The sequence below is a fragment of the Mobula hypostoma genome, chromosome 14 (assembly GCF_963921235.1).
Source record: "Mobula hypostoma chromosome 14, sMobHyp1.1, whole genome shotgun sequence".
Taxonomy (NCBI): domain Eukaryota; kingdom Metazoa; phylum Chordata; class Chondrichthyes; order Myliobatiformes; family Myliobatidae; genus Mobula; species Mobula hypostoma.
The window spans coordinates 73,973,884-73,997,596 of record NC_086110.1 but is presented as its reverse complement, the minus strand read 5'-3'; the positions used below and the strand labels follow the sequence as shown (position 1 = coordinate 73,997,596).

The following is a 23,713-nucleotide window of genomic DNA, read 5'->3' as shown; positions in this document are numbered from 1 at the left end:
TTATTACTTAAATGGTGAAAGATTGAAGCATGCTGTTGTGCAGAGGGACTTGGGAGTGCTTGTGCATGAATCGCAAAAAGTTGGTTTGCAGGTGCAACAGGTTATTATGAAGGCAAATGGAATGTTGGCCTTCATTGCTAGAGGGATTGAATTCAAGAGTAGGGAGGTCATGCTGCAACTATACAGGGTACTGGTGAGAACGCGCCTGGAGTACTGTGTGCAGTTCTGGTCTCCATACTTGAGGAAGGATATACTGGCTTTGGAGGTAGTGCAGAGGAGGTTCACCAGGTTAATTCCAGAGATGAAGGGGTTAATTTATGAGGCGAGATTGAGTCGCCTGGAACTATACTCTCTGGAATTCCAAAGAATGAGAGGGGATCTTATAGAAACATGCAAAATTTTGAAAGGGATAGATAAGATAGAAGTAGGAAAGTTGTTTCCAGTGGTAGGTGAGACTAGAACTAGGGGAAATTGCCTCAAGATTCAGGGGAGAAGATTTAGGATGGAGATGAAGAGGAACTGTTTTCCCCAGAGAGTGGTGAATCTGTGGAATTCTCTGCCCAGGGAAGCAGCTGAAGCTTCTTCACTAAATATATTTAAGATACAGTTAGATAGATTTTTCCATAGTAGGGGAATAAAGGGTTATGGGGAAAAGGCAGGTAGATGGAGCTGAGTTACGGACAGATCAGCCATGACCTTATTGAATGGTGGGGCAGGCTCGATGGGCCGGATGGCCTACTCCTGCTCCTATTTCTTATGTTCTTATGTTGGTGCTGGAAGTGTGGTGACACTTGCGGGCTGCCCCCAGCACAACCTATGATTGTGTTGGTCATTGATGGAAGCATTTCACTGTATGTTTCAATGTTTCGATGCACATGTGACAAATAAAACTAATCTTCATCTTAATCTTTTTTTTTAGTGTGTACCTGTGTGCATGCGCACCTGTGCATGTGCGTCTGTGTGTGCGTGCGTCCGCGATGATGTCTTTTTCATGGCTTTTACAAGGCGCGGAGCGAGAGAGAGACTGTGTGGTGGGCTACTCCTCACACACACATTTTCGCAGTATTTTCCCTTTTATTTTACGAGGTCGAGTTGCGATCTCGACACTCAACCTGGCACGGATGGAAAGCGTACTCAGGAGCCGCCCCGACTGGTTTCGAACCTGGGAACCTCCGCTCCCGGGTCCGGCACCGATGTCACTGCGCCACCAGCCGGCCCAATCTTCATCTTAATCTGGTGAATTTAATTGTACGGTGGGAGAAACAACTGGTCTGTTCATATTACAGTGTTGTCTTCATGCTGAAAACTACAATTTGTCCTTTTATAATCTTGAACTAAGTAAACAGAACACTCACGTTCATTTCCAGAGGGACAGAAATGAAAAGGAGTTTATCTCTATTAAAAAGGTATTTTCTAGTTAGACCTGCTTGCTCTTTGAACAATTCAAGAATGATAGAACCTGTATCTATGGACAGGATGCTACAGTAATTACAGCTCACAGCCCCGGTCCCCGGTGACCTGGGTTCGATGTTGACCTCGGGCACTGTAAGTGTGGAATTTGTCTGTTCACCCTGTGACCACATAGCCTTCATTTGGGTGCTCTGGTTTTCCACTCCATTCCTTATACCAGTGCTGAAAGGCTAATTGCCTGCTACAAGTTAAACTTTAGCGTAATTGTTGTCACATGTCAGAGAGTCATAGAACAGTACTGCACAGAAGGAGGACCTTCAGCCTATCTAGTCCATGCTGACCTGTCTGCCTAGTCCCAACCATTTGCACCCAGACAATGTCACTTCATACCTCTCCTATCCAGATACGCATCCAAACTTCTCTTAAATGTTTCAATTGAACCCGAAGCTGCTAGTTCTGCTGGCAGCTTGTTCCACACTCTCACCACCATCTGAGTGAAGAAATTCCTCCTCAGATTCCCCTTAAACATTTCATCTTTCCCTCTTAACCCATGACCTCTAGCTCTAGTCTCACCAAACCTCAGTGGACAAACCTTTCTTGCATTTACCCTATCTATACTCCTCATAATTTTGTATACCTCCATCAAATCTCCTGTCATTCTCCTACACTTCAGGGAATGAAGTCCTAACCGATTCAATCTTTCCTAATAACTCAGGTCCTCAAGTCCCAGCAACATGTTTGTAAATTTTCTCTGTACTCTTTCAATCTTATTGATATCTTTCTTCAAGGTAGGTGACCAAAACAGCATACAATACTCCAAAATAGGCCTTACCAACATTTTATAGAACTTCAACATAACAGCCCATCTCCTGCACTCAATACTTTGATTTATTAAGGCCAATGTGCCAAAAGCTTTCTTTACAACCCTGTCTACCTGTGATGCCACTTTCAATGAATTATGGACCTATATTCCCAGATCTGCACTCCTTAGTGCCCTACCCTGGTTGGTTCTACCGAAGTGCAACACCTCACACTTGTCTGCATTAAATTCCATCAGCTATTTTTCAGTCCATTTTTCCAGCTGGTTCAGATGCTGCTGCAAGCTCTGATAGTTTTTCTCGCTGTCCACTACATCCCCGCTCTTGGTGTTAACTGCAAATTTGCTGATCCGTTTAACCACATTATCATCCAGATCATTGATATAGATGACAAACAACAATGAACCCAGCACTGATCCCTGTGGCACACCACTAGTCACAGGCCTCCAGTTGGAGAGGCAACCCTCTACTACCACTCTCTGGCTTCTCCCACAAAGCCAGTGTCTAATCCAATCTACTACATCAACTTAAATGGCAAGCAACTGAACCTTCTTAACCAACCTCCCATTTGGGACCTTGTCAAATGTCTTACTAAGTCCATGAAGACAACATCCACTGCCTTGCTTTCATCAACTTTCCTGGTAACTTCCTCGAAAACTCTATAAGACTGGTTTGACATGACCTATCATGCACGAAGCCATGCTGACTATCCTTAATCAGTCCATGTCTATCCAAATAGTTATATATCTGGTCCCTTAGAATACCTTCCAATTACATTCCCACTGCTGACGTCAGACTTGTCGACCTACAATTTCGTGGCTTATTCTTAGAGCTTTTCTTAACCAATAGATCAACATCAGCTATCCTCCAGTCCTCAGGCGCCTCTCCTGTCACTAAGGATGATTTAAATATCTCTGCTGGGCCCCTACAATTTCTGCACTTGCCTCTGCAGTGCCCGAGGGAACACCCTGTCAGGCCCTGGGGATTTATCCACTCTAATTTGCCACAAGACAGCAAACACCTCCTCCCCTGTAATCTGTACAGGGGTCTACGACCTTGCTGCTGCTTTGCCTCACTTCTATAGAAACTATGTCTGTCTCCTGAGTAAATATAGATGCGAAAAATCCATTTAAGATCTCCCCCAAAATCTCTTTTGGCTTCGCTCATAGCTAACTGTTCTGATCTTCCAGAATCAGAATCAAGATTAATATCATTGGCATATGTTGTGAAACAGCAGCAGAACAACGAATATTTAATCAGCTAATCATATGGCAGCAACTCAATGCATAAAAGCATGCAGACATGGTCAAGAATGGGGAAGTAATGTGTTCTAAGTGACTTTGACTGTGAAATGATTGTTGGTGCCAGACTGGGTGGTTTGGGTATCTCAGAAACTGTTGTTCCCCTGGGGTTTTCAGGCACAACAGTCTCAAGAGCTTGTAGAGAATGGTGCGAAAAACAAAAAAAAAACATCCAGTGAGTGACAGTTCTGTGGGCAAAAATATCGTGTTAATGAGAGAGTCAGAGAATGACAAGACTGGCTCAAGCTGACAGTTACAACAGTGGCATGCAGAAGGGCATCTCTGGATTCACAACACATCACACCAGCAGAAGATCACACCGGGTTCCACTCCCCAACCTGATAAAGTGGCCACTGAGTGTATATTAATCTGAATTGGATGAGGAGGTGGGCTTCAGTTAGGTCTGCAGTCCACGTCACTGGACACATTTAGTAAGTTAACCAACATTCATCTGCATACTTTGCATTAGACAAAAAATGAGGCTGAGAATATTATAATGGCAGATATCAAATGAAGGAAAGAAACACCCTTGTAAAAATTCACGGGTATGCACCTGGGCAAATGCTCATAAAATATGGATTGTTTTGTCTTCTTTTAGCCCCCTGATTTCTTCCTTAGGTGTTCTCTTGCATTTCCTCATTTGCTCCTATCTGCCTAAAACCTGCAATGCAGAGCTCTTTCTTCCTAATCAGGGCCACAATATTTCTTGAAAATGGAAGTCTGAAAACCGGTAATCTTTACTTTTTATTCTGACAGGCACATTCAAGCTTTGTATTCTCAAAATTTCACTTACCAAGTACACTTTTGCCAGAAGTACAGCCTGTCCCAATCCATACCGTCAATAATTGGCCTTTCTCCAATGTTTTTAGTATTAATTGTTTTGTTTGTTTTTGCGCAGGCTGTCTTCCTTTGAATATTAATTGTCTGTCCATTTTTGTTTGTGTGTTGTTTTTCATTGATTGTATTGTATTTCTTTGCACTAGTGTGAATATCCACAAGACACTGAATCTATATGGTGATGTGTAGGTACTTCGATAATGAATTTACTTCTGAACTTTTTTTCATCTTTCCTGTAGGTAGGTGACTGAAACTGTACACAAAGTTAGAGAAAAGATGGAGAGTGTCAACATGGAAACACAAAGAGGGTTTACTGCTTGGAATGACTCACCTGCAGTAGCGATGATACAGAGAAATATTATCAGCAAGATGGTGACGGTAATCTTCGAGACGAGGGTGTTGTGGTTGTCGCAATTGATTGGGTTCCGGTCTTTGTCACAGGGACACACTTTAATTCTTAGAGTGGCATTGCTGCTCATGTTTGGTGATCCATTGTCGGAAACAATGACGGGGACGGAGTACTCTTGAACCTCATTTCGATCGAAGCCTGCCTGGTTCACGGTGATGTTGGCAGTGTGATCTGGAGAGCAACAGAGAGAAAATAATGAACGTAGGAATGGACGTTTGTTTTAAAAAAACTGGATGTAGACTTCTAAAAGGGCCACCATCTTGCCGTGGCGTTTGGAGGCTTGCATGCTTCAATGACCTGGAGAGCTATGTTGGCTGGAGTCAGAGCCTTGTGCTTTGGCGCTTGGTCAGATCATCCATGCCAGACAGCTCGAAGGTTAGAGGCCAGTAAGAGTGGTCCACGGGTCCTCAAGGTTCAGAGGTTCAGCTCAGGGCTCACACCTGCTGAATGGTCAAAAACCAGTGGTTATGGAAACAGCAGTGAAGAATCCTTCTACACAGGCAGAGATGGAGAACCTTCACTGGTGCCCTAACCATCAGCAGCGTAACAGGAAGTAAATAAATGTTGAACATAGAACAGTCCAGACAGAACAGGCCATTCGGTTCACAATGTTGTGCTGATCTTTTAACCTACTCTCAGATCAATCTAAGCCTTCCTTCCTACATAATCCCCCATTTTTCTGTCACCCATGTGCTATCAGAATCTCTTAAATGACCCTAACGTATTTGCTTCTACCACCTCCCCTGGCAGGACTGTCCACTCACCCATCAATCTATGTGTAAAGGACATACCTCTGACAAACTTCCCTGTACTTTCCTCCGGTCACTTTAAAATGATACCCCCTTGTATTAGCTATTTCTGTCCTGGGAAGTCCACTCTATTGATATCGCTTATTGCCTTGTACACCTCTGTCAAGTCACCTCACATACTCCATCACTCCAAAGAGAAAATCCCTAGCTCGCACAACATTCCTCATAAGACTTGCTCTCTAATCCAGTCAGTGTCCTTGTAAATCTCCTGTGCACACTCTCTGAAACTTTCACATCCTTCCTCTAATGAGATGACCAGAACTGAACACAATATTCCCAGTGTGGTCTAACCAGAGTTTTACCTTGTAACACTGTCTCACAGCTCTTGAACTCAATCCCCTGACTAATGCTATATGCTTTCTTCACAACCCTATCAACTTGCACAGCAAATTTGAGGGATAGGACCATAAGACCATCAAGGTATAAGAGCAGAATTAGGCCATTTGGCCCATCAAGTCTGCTGTGCCATTTCATCATGACTGATTCATTACTCCTCCCTGTCTCCTGCCTTCTCCCAATACCCCTTCATGCCCTGACCAATCAAGAATCTATCAACCACGGTCTTAAATATACATAAAGCCTTGGTCTCCACAACTGCCTGTGGCAAAGAATTCCACAGATTCACCACTCTCTAGCTAAAGAAATTCCTTGTCATCTCTGTTCTAAAAGTACACTATTCTGAGGTTGTTTTCTCTAGCCTTAGACTCTCCCACCATAGGATACATCCTCTCCACATCCACTCTGTCAAGGCCTTTCACCATTTGATAAGTTTCAATGAGGTCACCCCTCATCTCTCTGAATTCCAGTGAATACAGGCCCAGAGCCATCAGGTGCTCTTCATATGATAAGTCATTCAATCCCGGAACAAAATGGACATGGACCCCAAAATTCTGTTCCTCCACACTGCCAAGAAAACGGCCATTAACCCTATATTTTGCCTTCAAATTTGACCTTCCAAAATGAACCACTTCACACTTTTCCAGTTTACCCTGTTACATGTTCGGGCTTTCTCATGGATGGCGCTGAATAATAACCAGGTTGTTGTTCTCACACTGAGCTAGGAACGCCGAACATAGAAGACATTGTGGGCTGCAGGCTCTGTCCCTTGTGATCGAGATGCTAAATTGAACTAATCCCATCTACCCGTTCATGGTCCATATCCCACCATTCTCTGCCTCCCCATGTGTCTGTCTAAATGTGTTGCTTCCATCACCTCTCCTGGCAGCACATTCCAAATACCCTCCACTCTCTGTGTAAATATCTTTCCTCATAAATCTCCCCTCTCACCTTAAGGCTGTCATAGAATCATACAGTGCTACAGCTGTGAAACAGGCCCATCCTTTCCACGCAAACTGTTATTCTGCCTGGTTGCAAGGACTTGCCCACGGACCGCAGCCTTCCATACCCCTCCCGTCCATGTACCTATCCAAACTTCCTTTAAACCTGCATCTACCAGTTCTGCTGACAGCTCGCTCCACACCCGACCAGCCTCTGAGTGACAACGTTTCCCCTCAGACTCAGAACCGGGTTTAATATCACTGGCATATGTTGTGAAATTTGTTGTTTTACGGCAGCAGTACATTGTAATTCGTCATAATAAAAACTGCAAATTACAGGATGTATCTCTCTTTTTAAAAAGGTAGATTAACTAAGTAGTGCAAAAAGAGAAAAAATGTCCATTCAGAAATCTGATGGCAGAGTGGAAGAAGCTGTTCCTGATTCACTGAGTGTGTGACCTTTTCACCCTTAATCTATGATCTCTAGTTCTAAACTCACCCAACCTGTACTATGCCTTCTAATATTTGTATCTTCACCCTGAGAAAAAGACACTATCTGTGCCTCTTATAATGTATATACCTCAGTCTGGTCTCCCTTCAGCCTTGCATGCTCCAGAGAAAACATTTCAGTTTTGTCCAATCTCTCTTTATAGGTGACGCTCTCTAATCCAAGCAACACTCTACCACACCCTTTTCAAAGTTTCCACATCCTTCCTGTAACAGGGTGACCAAGGGCACACAATACTCCCGGTGTGGCCTAACCAAAGTTTTTGACGGCTGCAACGTGATTTCCAGGCTTTTAGCAGTAGCATCACAGTTAGCGCAATGCTACGCAGTGTCACCGACGCAAGCTCAATCCCCACCGTTGTCTGCAAGGAGTTTGTACATTCTCCCCATGACCGTGTGGGTTTCCTTCGGGTGCTCCGGTTTCCTCCCCCAGTCTGAAGACGTACCGGTTAGTACATTGTGGGCACGCTGCGTTGGCGCCACAAGAAAGGAGACGCTTGTGGGCTGCCCCCAGCGCTTCATCAGACTGTGTTGGTCATTGACCCAAACAATACATTTCACAGATGTTTCGATATACATGTGACAAATAAAGCTAATATTTAATATAATCTTTAATTGAAGCCTAATCAAAGCTTTATACAACTGAAACATGATTTCCCAACTTTTATACTCTATAATCGATGAAAGCAAGAATATTGTACGCCTTCTTTATCAGCTTATTACAATGTGAGGGGTGTATGGGTTGTCAGGGAGGGGTAGCACGTCTGGTGGGGGAACATGTCGCGTCCTTTTCAGGGTGGTTTGTCCACCTTTGGTCCCTATCTGACACTCAGCTCTCACCTGTGGCTCCCTGTAGCTGTTTGCATGCGACAGCGGCCACACCCCGGGCAACGGCTTTGACAAGCCGGCTAAACCAGGTGAGGGTAGCTGACGGGTCTCAAACCCTCCGTGAGATGGGGAGTTGTCTATCCCAGAATGTGAACACAGACTCCGGCAGATTGAGTGGACGAGACCAATGGAAGGTCCAATGGTCAAGAAGGAGGTCTCTGCAAGCGTTGTGGAACGCGTAGAGCAGGACAAGACACAGAAGACGTCCTGGTCATCCATTGTGCCTCGTCCCATCTCCAGCCGTCTCAACTCTGTCTTGTCACTGGATCCAGATGGGAATTGGGAAGAGAGTGAGGCTGACGCAACGCAACTCCCCATCACCAAGATCAAAATCCAAATCAAGCGCTGGTCTTGACACCATCATAATGATGTCGAGGACTCATCGACATCGACAATGGACGAACAACAAAAACATTCCAATGTGATCTGAGCAGGGATAATCAGAACAGAACTACTTCTAGGGCGCCTTGAGGTGACTGGTGTGGCAGCAGAACTCTCAATGGATGTGATTAAATATTCTCATTTAAGCCTGATACAGCTAAAAAAGCACAACTGCTTCCAAGGTCAGTACAGTTAACAACAATGTCTTTAAATGAACTATGTCTTTAAATGAACTAATGTGTTTAAATGAACTATTGCTGCTTAAAACTGACGGAAACAATGCTGATTGGGGATGTATTCATCCGCGTAGGGTTCCACGCAGGGAGCATGGTTGCAGGTCAGGGATACAAGTGCGTTTAAGGAAACGGGGTTTTAAACTCCCAATACCGACTATCTTGCTGGCAAACGTACAGTCTCTGGTGAATAAAATCGATGATCTCAGAGCTAGGGTACTGAATCAGAGGGATATTAGGACCACGTGTGTCCCACATCAAAGTTGCTGGTGAACGCAGCAGGTCAGGCAGCATCTCTAGGAAGAGGTAGAGTCGACGTTTCAGGCCGAGACCCTTCGTCAGGACTAACTGAAGGAAGAGTGAGAAAGGGATTTGAAAGTTGGAGGGGGAGGGGGAGATCCAAAATGATAGGAGAAGACAGGAGGGGGAGGGATAGAGCCAAGAGCTGGACAGGTGATTGGCAAAGGGGATACGAGAGGATCATGGGACAGGAGGTCCGGGAAGAAAGACAAGCGGGGCGGGGGAACCCAGAGGATGGGCAAGGTGTATAGTCAGAGGGACAGAGGGAGAAAAAGGAGAGTGAGAGAAAGAATGTGTGTATAAAATTAAATAACAGATGGGGTACGAGGGGGAGGTGGGGCATTAGCAGAAGTTAGAGAAGTCGGTTTTCATGCCATCAGGTTGGAGGCTACCCAGACGGAATATAAGGTGTTGTTCTTCCAACCTGAGTGTGGCTTCATCTTTACAGTAGAGGAGGCCGTGGATAGACATGACAGAATGGGAATGGGATGTGGAATTAAAATGTGTGGCCACTGGGAGATCCTGCTTTCTCTGGCGGACAGAGCGTAGGTGTTCGGCAAAGCGGTCTCCCAGTCTGCGTTGGGTCTCGCCAATATATAGAAGGCCACATCGGGAGCACCGGACGCAGTATATCACCCCAGCCGACTCACAGGTGAAGTGTCGCCTCACCTGGAAGGACTGTTTGGGGCCCTGAATGGTGGTAAGGGAGGAAGTGTAAGGGCATGTGTAGCACGTGTTCCTGTTGACCACGTGTGTCCTTTGTTTCATGGAATCCTGGTTAACTCCTTCCATACTGGATGTAGCAATTCAGATCTGTGGGTTTACTATACACTGTCAGGATAGATCAATAGAGTCTCTTAAAAACAGAGGTGGAGGAGTATGCCTCATGATCAGCTCTTCTTGGTGCACAAATATACCAGTGCTGTCCCAGCTCTGCTCACCAGACCTGGAATATCTAGCAGTAAAGTGCTGTCCTTTTTACCTACCACGGGATTTCTCCGGGATCCTTCTGGCAGCAGTTTACATTCCACCTTAGGTCAATGTCAATCAGGCTTTAGATGATCTGAGCAATGGGATCAACTTGCATGAAACACTGCACCCTAACATCTTCACCATCGTTTTGGGGGATTTTAACCAGGCCAGGAAAAAAAATCACTAAGGAATTACCATCAATAGATCACTTGCAATACCAAAGAACACAACGCACTAGACTGCTGTTATACCACCATCAAGAATGCCTATCATGCTATTGTACACCCTCACTTAGGAAAGTCTGATCACCTGGCTGTACTTCTACTCCCTGAGTACAGGCAGAGACTGAAGACTGCAGCACCAGCAGTGAGGACCAAGAAGATATGGACAAGGGAAGCACAGGAGCGCCTACAGGACTACTTTGCATCGGTGGACTGGACTGTATTCAGGGATTCATCTTCGAACCTGGATGAGTATGGTGCAGTTGTTACTGACTTCATTAAAACCTGTGTGGATGAGTGTGTACCTACAAAGACTTACTGCACATTCCCAAACTAAAATCTGTTCATGACCCAGGAGGTACATCGTCTGCTGAAAACTAGGTCTGTGGCATTCAAGTCTGGCAACCCAGGCCTGTACCAGAAAACCAGGGATGATTTGCAGAGGGCTATTTCAAGGGTGAAGAGACAATTTTGAATGAGGTTGGAGGCAACATCGGATGCACGGCAACTCTGGCAGGGTTTGCAAGACATTACTTCCTACACAGCGAAACCCAATAGCATGAATGATGCTTCACTACCAGATGAGCTCAATGCCTTCTTTGCCCACTTTGAAAGGGAGAACACAACTACAGCTGTGAAGATCCCTGCTGCACCTGGTGACCCTGTGAGCTCTGTCTCAGAGGCCGATGTTAGGCTCTCTTTAAAGAGAGTGAACCCTCGCAAGGCAGAAGGTCCCAATGGAGTACCTGGTAAGGCTCTGAAAACCTGTGCCAACCAACTAGTGGAGTACTCAAGGACATTTTCAACCTCTCACTGCTACAGGTGGAAGTTCCCACTTGCATTAAAAAGGCAACAATTATATCAGTGCCTAAGAAGAGTAACGTGAGCTGCCTTAATGACTATCGCCCAGTAGCACTCACATCTACAGTGACGAAATGCTTTGAGAGGTTGGTCATGACTAGACTGAACTCCTGCCTCAGCAAAGACCTGGACCCATTGCAATTTGCCTATAGCCACAATAGGTCAATGGCAGACGCAGCTCACTGGCTCTCTCCCTGGCTTTAGACCTCCTGGGCTATAGCTCAGCATTTAATACCATCATTCCTACAATCCTGATTGAGAAGTTGCAGAACCTGGGCCTCTGTACCTCCCTCTGCAATGGCATCCTCAGCTTCCTAATCGGAAGACAACAATCTATGCGCATTGGTGATAACATATCATCCTCGCTGATGATCAACACTGGTGCACCTCAGGGGTGTGTGCTTAGCCCACTGCTCTACTCTGTGTATATACACATGACTGTGTGGCTAGGCATAGCTCAAATATCATCTATAAATTTGCTGACGATACAGCCATTGTTGGTAGAATCTCAGGTGGTGACGAGAGGGTGTACGGGAGTGAGATATGCCAACTAGTGGAGTGGTGTCACAGCAACAACCTGGCACTCAATGTTAGTAAGACGAAAGAGCTGATTGTGGACTTCAGGAAGGGTAAGACGAAGGAACACATACCAATCCTCATAGAGGGATCAGAAGTGGAGAGAGTGAGCAGTTTGAGGTTCCTGTGGTGTCAAGATCTCTGAGGATCTAACCTGGTCCCAACATATCAATTCAGTTATACAGCAGGCAAGACAGCGACTACACTTCATTTAGAGTTTGAAGAGATTTGGTATGTCAACAAATACACTCAAAAACTTCTATAGATGTACTGTGGAGAGCATTCTGACAGGCTTCTGCTATGTTGTGGGGCGGGGGGGAGCTACTGCACAGGACAAAAAGAAGCTGCAAAGGGCTGTAAATTTAGTCGGCTCCATCTTGGGTACTAGCCTACAAAGTACCCAGGACATCTTCAGAGAGTGGTGTCTCAGAAAGACAGCGATTATTTTAAAGAACCTGCAACACCCAGGGCATGCCCTTTTCACACTGTTACTATTAGGTAGGAGGTACAGAAGCTTGAAGGCACACACCCAACAATTCAGAAACAGCTTCTCCCCCTTTGCTATCCGATTGCTAAATGGGCATTGAATCCTTGGACACTACTTCACTTTTTAAATATATATTATTTCTGTTTTTTTGCACGATTTTTAATCTTTTCAATATAATTGATTGACTTATTTATTTATTATTATTTTTCTTCTTCTTCTATATTATGTATTGCATTGTGCTGCTGCTGCTAAGTTAACAAATTTCACGACACATGCCGGTGATAATAAACCTGATTCTGATTCTGATTCTGATCCAGGTCTGTGAATAATACAGAGATGTGTCAGGGACTGTGATTGGAGAGACCGTGAGCTGGGAACTGTGACGGGAACAGAGATGAGTCAGGGACTATGATTGGAGAGAGGATGAGCTGGGAACTGTGACTGGAGCAGAGATGAGACAGGGACTGTGATTGGAGAGAGGATGAGTTGGGGACCGTGACTGGACCAGAGATGAGTCAGAGATTGTGATTGGAGAGAGGATGATGAGGCATTGATCATGTGCATCGCCAGAGGTTAATTTCCCAGGGCTAAAATGGCTAACACGAGGGGGCATAGTTTTAAAGTGCTCGGAAATAGGTACAAGGGGGATGTCAGAGGTAAGTTTTTCACACAGGGAGTGGTGGGTGTGTGGAATGCACTGCCAGCAACAGTGGTGGAGGCGGATACAATAGAGTCTTTCAAGAGACTCTTAGGTAGGTATATGGAGCCTAGAAAAATAGAGGGCTATGTGGTAGGGAAATTCGAGGCAGTTTCTAGAGTAGGTTGCATGGTTGGCACAACATTTTGGGCTGAATGGCCTGTAATGTGCTGTAGATTTCTGTGATTCCATAAAGGCAATGTTCCGGCAACTCCCTTTTAATTACACAGGTATCCTTCCTAGCACTTCCCTATGGCATCTACTTATCATGTCTTTCCCCATCAGAGATATTCCTTTGCTGTTTGCACCCCTCCTCCAATTTCTCTGCTTTTGAAAACCAGCATTTTCTCACTTTCGCAGTTCTGATGAAGGTCCCACACCTGAAAAGTCAACTGTTACTGCCGCTGTAGCTGCTGCATGGCCCACTGAGTGTTTCCAGAATCGTCTGCTTTTGTTTCCGGCCACCGCAGACCAGGATTACACAGCACAGTTGAACATGCATCAAACAATCATATCCCATAGTTTGATCTCAGTTCCCGGAGTAATCTACTCACCGCCGTTGTTTTTCACAGAGAAGTTGCTGACCTTCAGTGGAATACTGAAGGAGAATTTACCATCTGGTGCCATTTCATCCTGATCAACAGCAGAGATAATTTGGATTACCTGAAAATCAAATTGCAATGTTAGATCCACTCAGGTGTGGCATGTTTTAATATAATACTAACAGCTTCTATTCAGAGACTTGTGGTGGACTGTTAAGTAATGTACAAGAAATAGTTCAATCAGTGACTCTGTATGTGTGAGCTGAGATTTCCAGAAATAAATTTTCAGTAATATGTAATGTAAAACAGGTTCCCAGAAATATACATTCTGCAGCCTCTGGGGCTTTCCTCTTTGGAATGAAGGAGGATGAGCGGTGACTTGATATTTCAAAAGTTCAAAGTAAATAAAGTACGTACACACTCAGTGTCCACTGTATTATGTACACCTGCTCATTAATGCAAATATCAGCCAATCATGTGGCAGCAACTCAATGCATAAAAGCATGCGGACATGGTCAAGAGGTTCAGTTGTTGTTCAGACTGAACATCAGAACAGGGAAGAACTCTAACCTAAGTGACTTTGACCGAGTCAGTCAAATCAGTCAAGGTGGCTTATACTCAGTAAGTCCAAGAAATGTAATAGAATCAACAAAAGACCACACCCATCAGTACAAACAACCAATATGCAAAGGACAATAAACAAATTCAAATACAAAAGAGAAAAATAAATAAATACATGATATGAAAGGTCCTTGAAAGTGAGTCCATAGGTTGTGGGAACAGTTCAGTGTTGAGGTGAGTGATGTTGAGTGAAGTTATCCTCTCTGGTTTAAGAACCTGATGGCTGAGGGTTAACAGCTGTTCCTGAATCTGACAGAGGGTCATGAGGGTCCTGTACCTTCTTCCTGATGCCAGCAGCAAGAAGAGAGCATGGCCTGGTTGGTGGACGACCTCAGTGATGGGTACTGCTTTCCTGCAACAGTGCTCCGTAGATGTGCTCAGTGGTGGAGAGGACTGGGCTATATCCACTGCATTTTGTAGGATTTTCCGTTCAAGGACATTGGTGCTTCCATACCAGGATGTGATGCAACCAGTCAATATATTCTCCACCACACATCTATAGAAGTCTGGTTAAAGGATTGCTACCCGTGCCAGATGCTAGTGAGGCTAAAACTAGGAAGATTTTGCAGTTTTGGATCATTGGGCTCTCTTCCGGGGAAGGTGGGACCTATACAGGAGACATAGTGTTTCAAATTTAGACTGGAATTGCCACTTTGCCCACGAGATGGCTTTCTAGAGATCGTATCTGGACCCCTTGTCTCTTAACTTGGATTACCAGACCTTAATGCCACTGATCTGGCCCTTAGCAGATTGCTGATCTCAAGGTTTATCCAGGGCTTCTGGTTGGGGGAAACTGAATAATCTTGTGGACACATATTTGTCCACATCTGTTTTTTTATAAAGTCCATGACAACCATGGTGTACTCATTCAGACCCTCTGAGGAATCCTTGAGCATAGCCCAGTCCACCGACTCAAAGCAATCCTGTAGCCGCTCCTCTGCCTCCCGTGACCATCTCTTTGTTGCCCTTATCTTTGGAGCTTTGCCTGTATGCAGGTCAGAGAAGGACAGCCTTGTGATCAGATTTCCCAAAATGTGGTCAAGGCATGGTGCGGTAAGCATTTCTTGTCGTAGTACAGCAATGGTCTAGTGTTGGGACTCTTGGAGCTGCACGTTACATGCTGATAAAAATTGGACAGGAATTTCTTCAAACAGGTCTGACTGAAATCCCTGACTAGGATTTGAAATGCATGGGGTGGACTGTTTTTTGTTTGGTGATGGCAGCATTGAATATCTTGATTGTCTGGTTAACATCGGCTTTTGGCAGTAAGGAAACTATGGTCAGGTTCATGGAGGAGAACTCTCTTGCTAAGTAGATTAGTCAGCGCTTAACATTAGGTGTTACAGATCAGAGCAGCAAGAGTGTAACAAGACCACCAGGTTCGAGCACCACTGTTTATCATGAAACACAGACTCCCACCTTTTGCCTTCTCTGAATCATCAGTCTGGTCCATCCCATGTATTGAGAAGCATTGGGGTCTTACTGATGCATCTGGTATGTCCAGTGTGAGCCATGTTTCCAGGAAACACAGAACACAGCAATTCCTCATTTCCCTTCGATCAGCTATCTTGCCCTTACATCCTCAATCTTGTTGAAAGTTTCAAGTTCCAAGGAGTGAACATAACCAACAGCTTGTCCAACCACGTAGAAGCCATGGCCCAGAAGCTCACCAGCACCCCTGCTCCCTCAGGAAGCTAAAGCAATTTGGCATGTCCCCATCAACCCTCACCAATTTTTATCAAAGCACCATAGAAAGCATCCTATTCAGAGGCCCATCACCTCAAGAAACTACAGAGTTTTGGGCACAGCTCAGCACATCACAGGAGCCGTCTACACTTGTTGCTACTTGGCAAAGCAGCCAGCATAATCAAAGACCCATCCCACCCTGCACATACTCTCCTCCTCTCCTCTCCCATTGGGGATAGCTTCTACCCCACTGTTATTAGACTACTGAATGATGAAATGGACTTTAGACCTCATAACCTACCTCATGGTCTTGCACCTTATTGTCTACCTAGACTATACCTTCCCAGTAAATCTAACACTGTATTTTCAGTTCTGTTATTGTCTGCCCATCTGATTCAGATCCTGTACCACCTCAATGTATTGATCCATGCAATGAAATTATCAGTATGGCTGGCATGCAAAGCAAGGATTTTCACAGTACCTCGGTACAGGCGACAATAATAATAAGATAATTAAACCAATTAACCTTTAGACCAGGGGTTCCCAACCCGTGTTACACAGACTCTTTGGTTAATGATAGGGGTCCATGGCATAACTCCTGCACTAACCCATTGGGGTATCATTTCCCACACTCCCTTGAAACTTACCAAATTCACTGCAAAATTTATTGTTATTACTGTACTGTATTTTCCTAAAAACATGCAAACTGAAAGAATAGACAAGAGGTACTGCAGATGGTGAAAATCTGGAGCAATACACACAATGGATGGAGGAGCTCAACAGGTCAGGCAGCATCTGTAGGTGGGAATAAATAGTCGACATTTCAGGCAGAGACCCTTGTTGGATTATTAATTGGCATAACATCCAATAATCTGGTAATTCTGCCAGAGCGCTGCCAACAAGGTCTCAGCACAATAGATTATTGGAGATTTACTGTAACCAGAGTGAAACAGAGATGAGGCAAAAGCAGGGGGGTAAAGTGGGGGGAATACCAGCTGAAAGAGACAGACAGGAGCAAGGGCAAAGCGAGAGAGTGTGTGAGATGGAGAGGTGAGTGGCTGGTTTAGATCTTGCACTACCCAATTAAAAAAGATTAGCTTTATTTGTCACATGTACATCGAAACTTCGAGACAGAAAGTGAAATGTGTCGTTTTGCATCAACAACGAACACATTACTTTATGAACATATAATCTATGAGCTGGGGGCAGCCTGCAAGGATTGCCATGCTTCCAACTCCACCATGCCCACAACTTATTAACTTGAACCTGTATGTCTTTGGAACGTTGGAGGAACCAGGAGCACCCAAAGGAAAGCCAAAGAGCATACAGGGGCTGAAATTGAGCCCAGATCTATGTATTATACTACACTATGCTACCGTGCCATCTCTCTATCATGCTGTCCTGTGCAGCTGGTTGGACCGCACTTGGAGTGGGCAGTTCTAGTTACCACACTACAGGAAGGATGTGGAGGATTTGGAGAGAGTGCAGAAGAGGTTCACCAGACTGTTGCCTGGATTAGAGAGTAATTGGTCATCACTGGTGGTTTAAAGCAATGTGCTAACACTGTTCTACCATTCCACACAAGTTCCACTTACAGTTCCAATTGGGTCGTTCTCACACACATGGGGAGGATAACTGTCTGCAAGTGTTGGTGCGTTGTCATTTTTGTCCCGAACTTTAATAAGTACGGTCGTAGTGGATACCGAATCTGTAAAACAAATGAAGAGAAGCATTCTGAAATATCCAGACATCTGCGATAAGAACAGGCATATTGTCATTTCCTGTACATAGTTGTAACAGAGAACAAAATGATAGTTACTCCAGAACCGATGCAGCAAAAAAAAACACAACACCATAAAGAACACAATAAATATAAATACATAAGATAGCTTATATGCAGTATTGTGCAAAAATCTTAGGCATATACATAGTCATACTTTATTGATCCCGGGGGAAATTGGTTTTCGTTACAGTTGTACCATAAATAATAAATAGTAATAAAACCATAAATCATTAAATAGTAATATGTAAATTATGCCAGGAAGTAAGTCCAGGACCAGCCTATTGGCTCAGGGTGTCTGACCCTCCAAGGGAGGAGTTGTAAAGTTTGATGGCCACAGGCAGGAATGACTTCTGCCTGATATATATATAAGGTTAGGGTTCCTAAGACCTTTTCACAATACTGTAGTAATTTTATGTATTGCACTGTACTGCTGCTTCAAAAAAAAAAGAATTCATGACATGTGAGTGATGATAAACCTGATTATGATATGGGTCTCTTTTGTGGACCGAAAATGGGAAGGGGGCAGGGAGAGGGAAATCATGATTGGGAAGAGGAAGGGAAAGGGGAAAGAGCGGGAAGCATCAGAGAGACATTCTGTAATGATCAATAAACCAATTGTTTGAATCAAATGACCTTGGTTGATGTCTAAGGGCTGGGTGTAGCTGAACCTGTGGCAGTCCCCACCCCGGCACTCCATCTCTGCCACCTGTCTCACACCTTTCCCACCTCTCACTCTCGCCATTCCCAATGGCCTTTGTCCCACCAGATTTACAAACTTGTTCTCCACTCCATGTTGACAAATTATGGTTCTGTGCTAATGTCTTAGGAACTACCTGACTTCTGCACAGTACTATACATAGATAGATTATATGTTCATAAAGTAATGTGCTAGGCTGACGGTCAGGAAATAATAAAGCTGTAGTGGAGTTAGTGGGTGGAGGTGTTGATCAGCCTTACTACTTGGGGAAAGCAACTGCTTTTGAGTCTGGTGGTCCTGGCTTGGATACTACATAACCTCCTCCCTGATGGGAGTTGGACAAATGGTCCATGAGCAGGGTGGTGGATCCTTCATGATGATACTGGCCCTTCTGTGGCACCTTTCTGTATGTATGTCCTTGAGGGCAGGTAGGCTGATTCTGGTGATACATTGGGCAGTTTTGATTGCTCTCGGTATATCTGTGTTCTGCCCTTGTGGGTTAAAGAAGGTGAAAGGATAAAGGTTAGTTGTCTTCTAGGACTATTGGTTCCAGGAAAAACTGCAGGTCACTTCAAAGTGAGTGTGTAGTGAACACTTTGAACCTGCGTGGGGTACTGGAGAGCATTGGGCTCTAAGGTTTTGAGAGGACCTGAATTAATTAATTGTTGTTTAATGAGAGTTGTAAATCATTTAGAATTCCTTGTGATTTTCACAAGCAACTTGCTCTTTGTAATGTGGTCTCCTAGTGCTTTCTATATAAACTTGTGCAAGTTTATTTTGATAGGCCAGGGGATGCAGGTTACTTGTATTGCTTAAGCAGACACTTGATTTGCACTAATCGCCAGGTCCTAGTTTTGAGAATGTTACTTCTCACAGTGTCACTCGGCCGAGCCACAAATGCTTTTTGGAATTATTATGAATAAATTCTAGTCGCCATCTCTACATTGGAGTCTGTCTTTCCTCCACACTTGGATTCCCAAATTGCCTGCGCACATCATGACAGAGTGTACTCATCAGCAAGGCCAGCTCCCAGCCCCAACAACCAGAACAACTTTGAATTTCTGGCTATTTCTCCCCTCCCCTTCTCTCTTTTTACATTCCCCATTCTGGTTACTCTCTTACCTCTTCTCTTCCCCTCACTTGCCTGGTTCCTCCCCTCCTTCCCTTTCTTCCGTGTTCCACTGTCCTCTCCTATTAAACACTTCTTCTTCAGCCCTTTACCTCTTCCACCTATCACCTTCGGGCTTCTTCAACTTTGCCTCCCTTACCCACCCACATTTCCCCTCACCAGGTCTCATCTACTCCTCCCCTTTCCCTCCTCCTCCTTATTCTGGCTTATGTTCCATTCCTTTCCAGTCCTCATGAAGGGTTTCAGGCTGAAACATTGACTGTTTACTCCTCTCCAGGCATGCTATCTGACTCGCTGAGTTCCTCCAGCATTTTGTGTCTTACTTTGAATTTCCAGCATCTGAAGAGTCTCTTTTCTTTATAATAAATCTATTCTGATGGGAAGATGTCAAAATCCATCCTTGGTCGGTGAGACTGGCTACCTGACACGGGGGACTGCTTCATCAAACAGCTTCATTCTGTTGCCACAAAGGCCAGGATCTCCCAGAGGCCACCCATTTCGTTTTGACTTCCCATTCCCACACTGACATGTCGATTGAGGGCCTCCTCTGCTGCCATGATGAGGCCAAGTTGGAGGAGAAGACATCTCATATTCCATTTTGGTAGCCTCCAACTTTATGGCATGAACATCAATTTCTCTGACTGCCGTCTCCCGTTTTGCAGAGTCTCTTGTGTTAATGAGTACGAGTAACTACTCTCACTTTGAAAATGGACACATGAGAGAAGCGTTATATCATGACAAGGACCTGATGGGCCACCAGGCCCATTTTCAGAGGTATATATATCTCAATATCTCTCTGGTGTCTGGGCAAGTGAGCATTGGAGCAATCAAGACTGAATCAGAATCAGGTTTTAATATCACTGAAGTATGTCATGAAATTTATGGAGAGGAATAAACCGTCGATGTTTCGGGGTGAGACTTGAGCTCTGATGAAGCGTCTCACCCACAGGGTTGTATATGGTGACATATAGGCACTTAGATAATAAATTTACTTTGAACTTTGAGTGGGGAAAACCACTTACCACTCTTGCCAGCTTCACTGGCAGCCACTATAATGCTGTGCCACGCAGACTGCTCTCTATCCAGTCGCTTTCTGGTGTAAATCATTCCATCATCCTCAATTCTGAATAGTTCCGTCCCATTCTGTAAAGAATAGCTGGGAACAAATAACACTGTCAGAACTGAAAATGGTTAAATTATATATCTAACAAGCCATAATGTAAAGAAACAAGGTCACAGTGTGTTATCTTTGAATGTAGTTGATGAATGTTGGGATTTATATGCACTGTATATGTCAGGCTGTCATTTATTGATTACAGCTCAGTGCTCAACATGATCATACCCTCAGTTCTAATCAGCAAGCTCCAAAACCTGGGCCTCTGTACCTCCCTCTCAACTGGATCTTTGATTTCCTCATTGGGAGATCATAGTCTGTGCTGATTGGAAATCACATCTCCTCCTCGCTGACAATCAACACTGGTGCGTGCTTAGCTCACTGTTCTACTCTCTTTACACACACGACTGGTTTATATAGAATTGGGTGAAAATAACGTGGCGATGGTTTCAGTTGAAAAGTTGATGAATTTGATAGCGCTAGTGAAGGCTGGGAGTCATATATGGTGAGGATGGAACTGTATTGTCATGTGAACAAGGTGGAGGAGCAAAAGAAAGACCCTACTCTTCTTAGCTTAATGGGCCCAAGAACGTACAGTCTCATATGTAACCTAGTAATCCCGAAAAGCCAACAAGCAAGATGTTTGATGAAATTATTACAATTTTACAAAATCACTTGAACCCTAAACCGCTGGTAATAGCTGAGAAATTTGGATTTTACAAAAGGAACCAGCCAAAAAATGAAAGCATTTCTGAATACATTGCTGATCTGTGCAAACTTTCCCAGTACTGTGACCTTAAAGATGGACTTTCTGATGCATTAAGGGACAGGATTGTATGTGGCATGCATAGTCAAAGCACTCCAAAGAGGCTACTGTCCGAAAGAGACCTAATCTTTGAACAGATATTGACCATTGCAATATTGTTAGAGACTGCAGCAAAGGATGCTGCAGAACTACAGAAAAGGAGGTTAGAATGTGAAATGCACAAACTGTCCTTGAATCATGCAAAAAGCCAAAAATTTTATCGATGTGGTAAATCCTCCCTTGATGCAAATAACTGCTGGTACAAAGAAAATGTCTGCAGAAAGTGTCACAGACAAGGTCATATAGAGAGAATGTGCAAGGCAGACAAAAAACACAACCAAGTGAAAAGTCTCAAACACAAAACTAAGCAAATGCATAAAGTTACTGAATGTAAAACAGAATCAGACAACAAAGAGTCTGGCAAAGGTGAACTGTCATGCCTAGAACTGCAGAGTATTACTGAAGTAGATCACAAAATTATCTGGGCTGTAATAGGTGTGTAGAACTGAAAATGGAGCTAGATACAGGGTCAGCTTTGTCCATAATTCCTGAGACTGACTACTACAGACTGTTTTCTTAAATACCATCAGAGAAGACCTCAGTGATGCTAAAGACTTAACACAGGTGAAAAAGTGTCTCCCAAAGGCAAACTGAAAGTAAATGTGATATATGAAGGCCAAGCACAGCAGTTAAAGTTTTATGTGTTGAAAAGTGGAGGGCCAGCCCGTTTCAGACGTGAATAGTTGAGAAAAATCCAACCAGACTGGCACTCAATCAAAGTTCGCAGTATGATATCAACAGGTAACTGCAGCCCAAACGGAAGTACTAACCAGAGACTGTCAAAGCTGCTTAATGCTAATGAGAAGGTATTTGAGAAGGGGATTGCAAAACTCAAAGGCATCAAGCCCAGAATTCAACGGCATGAAACAGCAACACCAACATTCCAAAAAGCACGGCCAGTACCTTACGCACTACGTCCTAAAGTGGATGCTAAACTGCAGAGTATGGAGGTGCCTGGAATTCTCTCTAAGGCTGAGTGGAGTGATTGGGCCATGCCCACTGTCCCAGTGATCAAGAAATGGAAGCAGGAGCCATTCGCATTATGTGGGGATTTCAAAATGAGCACCAGCCCGGTGCTGTGTACTGTGCAGTACCCTCTGCCTCAAATAGAAGACATTTTTGCATCTTTGGTAGGTGGGAAGAGGTTTTCAAAGATTGACTTGTCACAAGCCTACCTGCAAATGGATTTTGAGGAGTCGAGCAGGAAGTTCCTCACAATCAACACTCACAAGAGACTGTTTCAGTATAATCATCTTGTCTTTGGCGTCGCATCAGCTCCAGCAATTTGGTAAAGAGAATGGACCGAGTGCTCCAAGATATCCCCCAGGAACACAATGTTATCTTGATGAAGAAAATCTACAGAACCTTGGTAAAGTGCTTACTAGGCTGAGTGAATATGGTCTGCGTGCAAAGAGAGAGAAATGTGAGTTTTTCAAGAATGAAATCTCACATTGTGGGCATACTGAGAAGCACGACTTACAGAAGTCACAAGAGAAGACTGAAGCAGTGTTGCAGGCACCCAAACCAGAAAATGTGTCACAACTCAGGTCTTACATGGGTCTTGTAAACTACTACTACTGGTTTCTCCCAAACGTTGCTAGAGTACTGCATCCATTGGACACACTGTTACAGACAGGAGCAAAGTGGGAATGGTCAGAAAGATGTGAAAAAGCATTCAAGGAAACAAGGAGACTAATAACATCTGATGAATTGCTCATCCACTATGATCCATCTCTGCCCATCAGACTGGTGTGCGATGCATCCCCTTATGGCATTGGAACCATTTTGTCACACACTGTGAAAGATGGATCTGAACGTCAGATTGCGTTTGCTTTAAGATCATTGACAAGTGTAGAATGCAACTAAGCATAGATTGACTGAGAGGCCCTTAATCTAGTATGGGGAATAAAGAAATTCCACCACTACCTCTATGGACAAAAGTTTACACTAGTATCAGACCACCAGCCCCTTGCATCCATTTTCAGTCCCTGAAAGAGAATTTCAGTGTGACTGTTACCTGGTTACAACGTTGGCCACTATTCCCAAGAGCTCATTCTTATCACATAGAGTTTAAGGGTACCAAACAACACAGGAACACTGATGGCTTGTCACATCTTCCACTATTGATAACTGAAGATGAAAAGTCTCCATACTCTGACCCAACAGAGGTGTTCCACACAGCATCGGTCGACCAGTTGCCTGTACCAAATTCCGAAATACAAAGTGAAACAAAGAATGACCTGACATTTATCAAAAGTTTATGAAATCACCACGCAAGGATGGCTAGCTCAT

General features: G+C 44.2%; 1 protein-coding gene across 1 annotated transcript in view; it reads right to left on the bottom strand.

The window, feature by feature from the left end:
* Positions 1-23,713, bottom strand: part of LOC134356340 (cadherin-5-like) — a 105,415-nt gene that overhangs the window by 9,567 nt on the left and 72,135 nt on the right. The window contains exons 8-11 of the mRNA XM_063067234.1: positions 20,465-20,598; positions 17,429-17,541; positions 13,539-13,647; positions 4,698-4,946 (exon numbers count right to left, since the gene is read on the bottom strand). Of these exons, the coding sequence (XP_062923304.1) occupies positions 4,698-4,946; positions 13,539-13,647; positions 17,429-17,541; positions 20,465-20,598 (605 nt within the window). The remainder of the gene's footprint in view (positions 1-4,697; positions 4,947-13,538; positions 13,648-17,428; positions 17,542-20,464; positions 20,599-23,713) is intronic.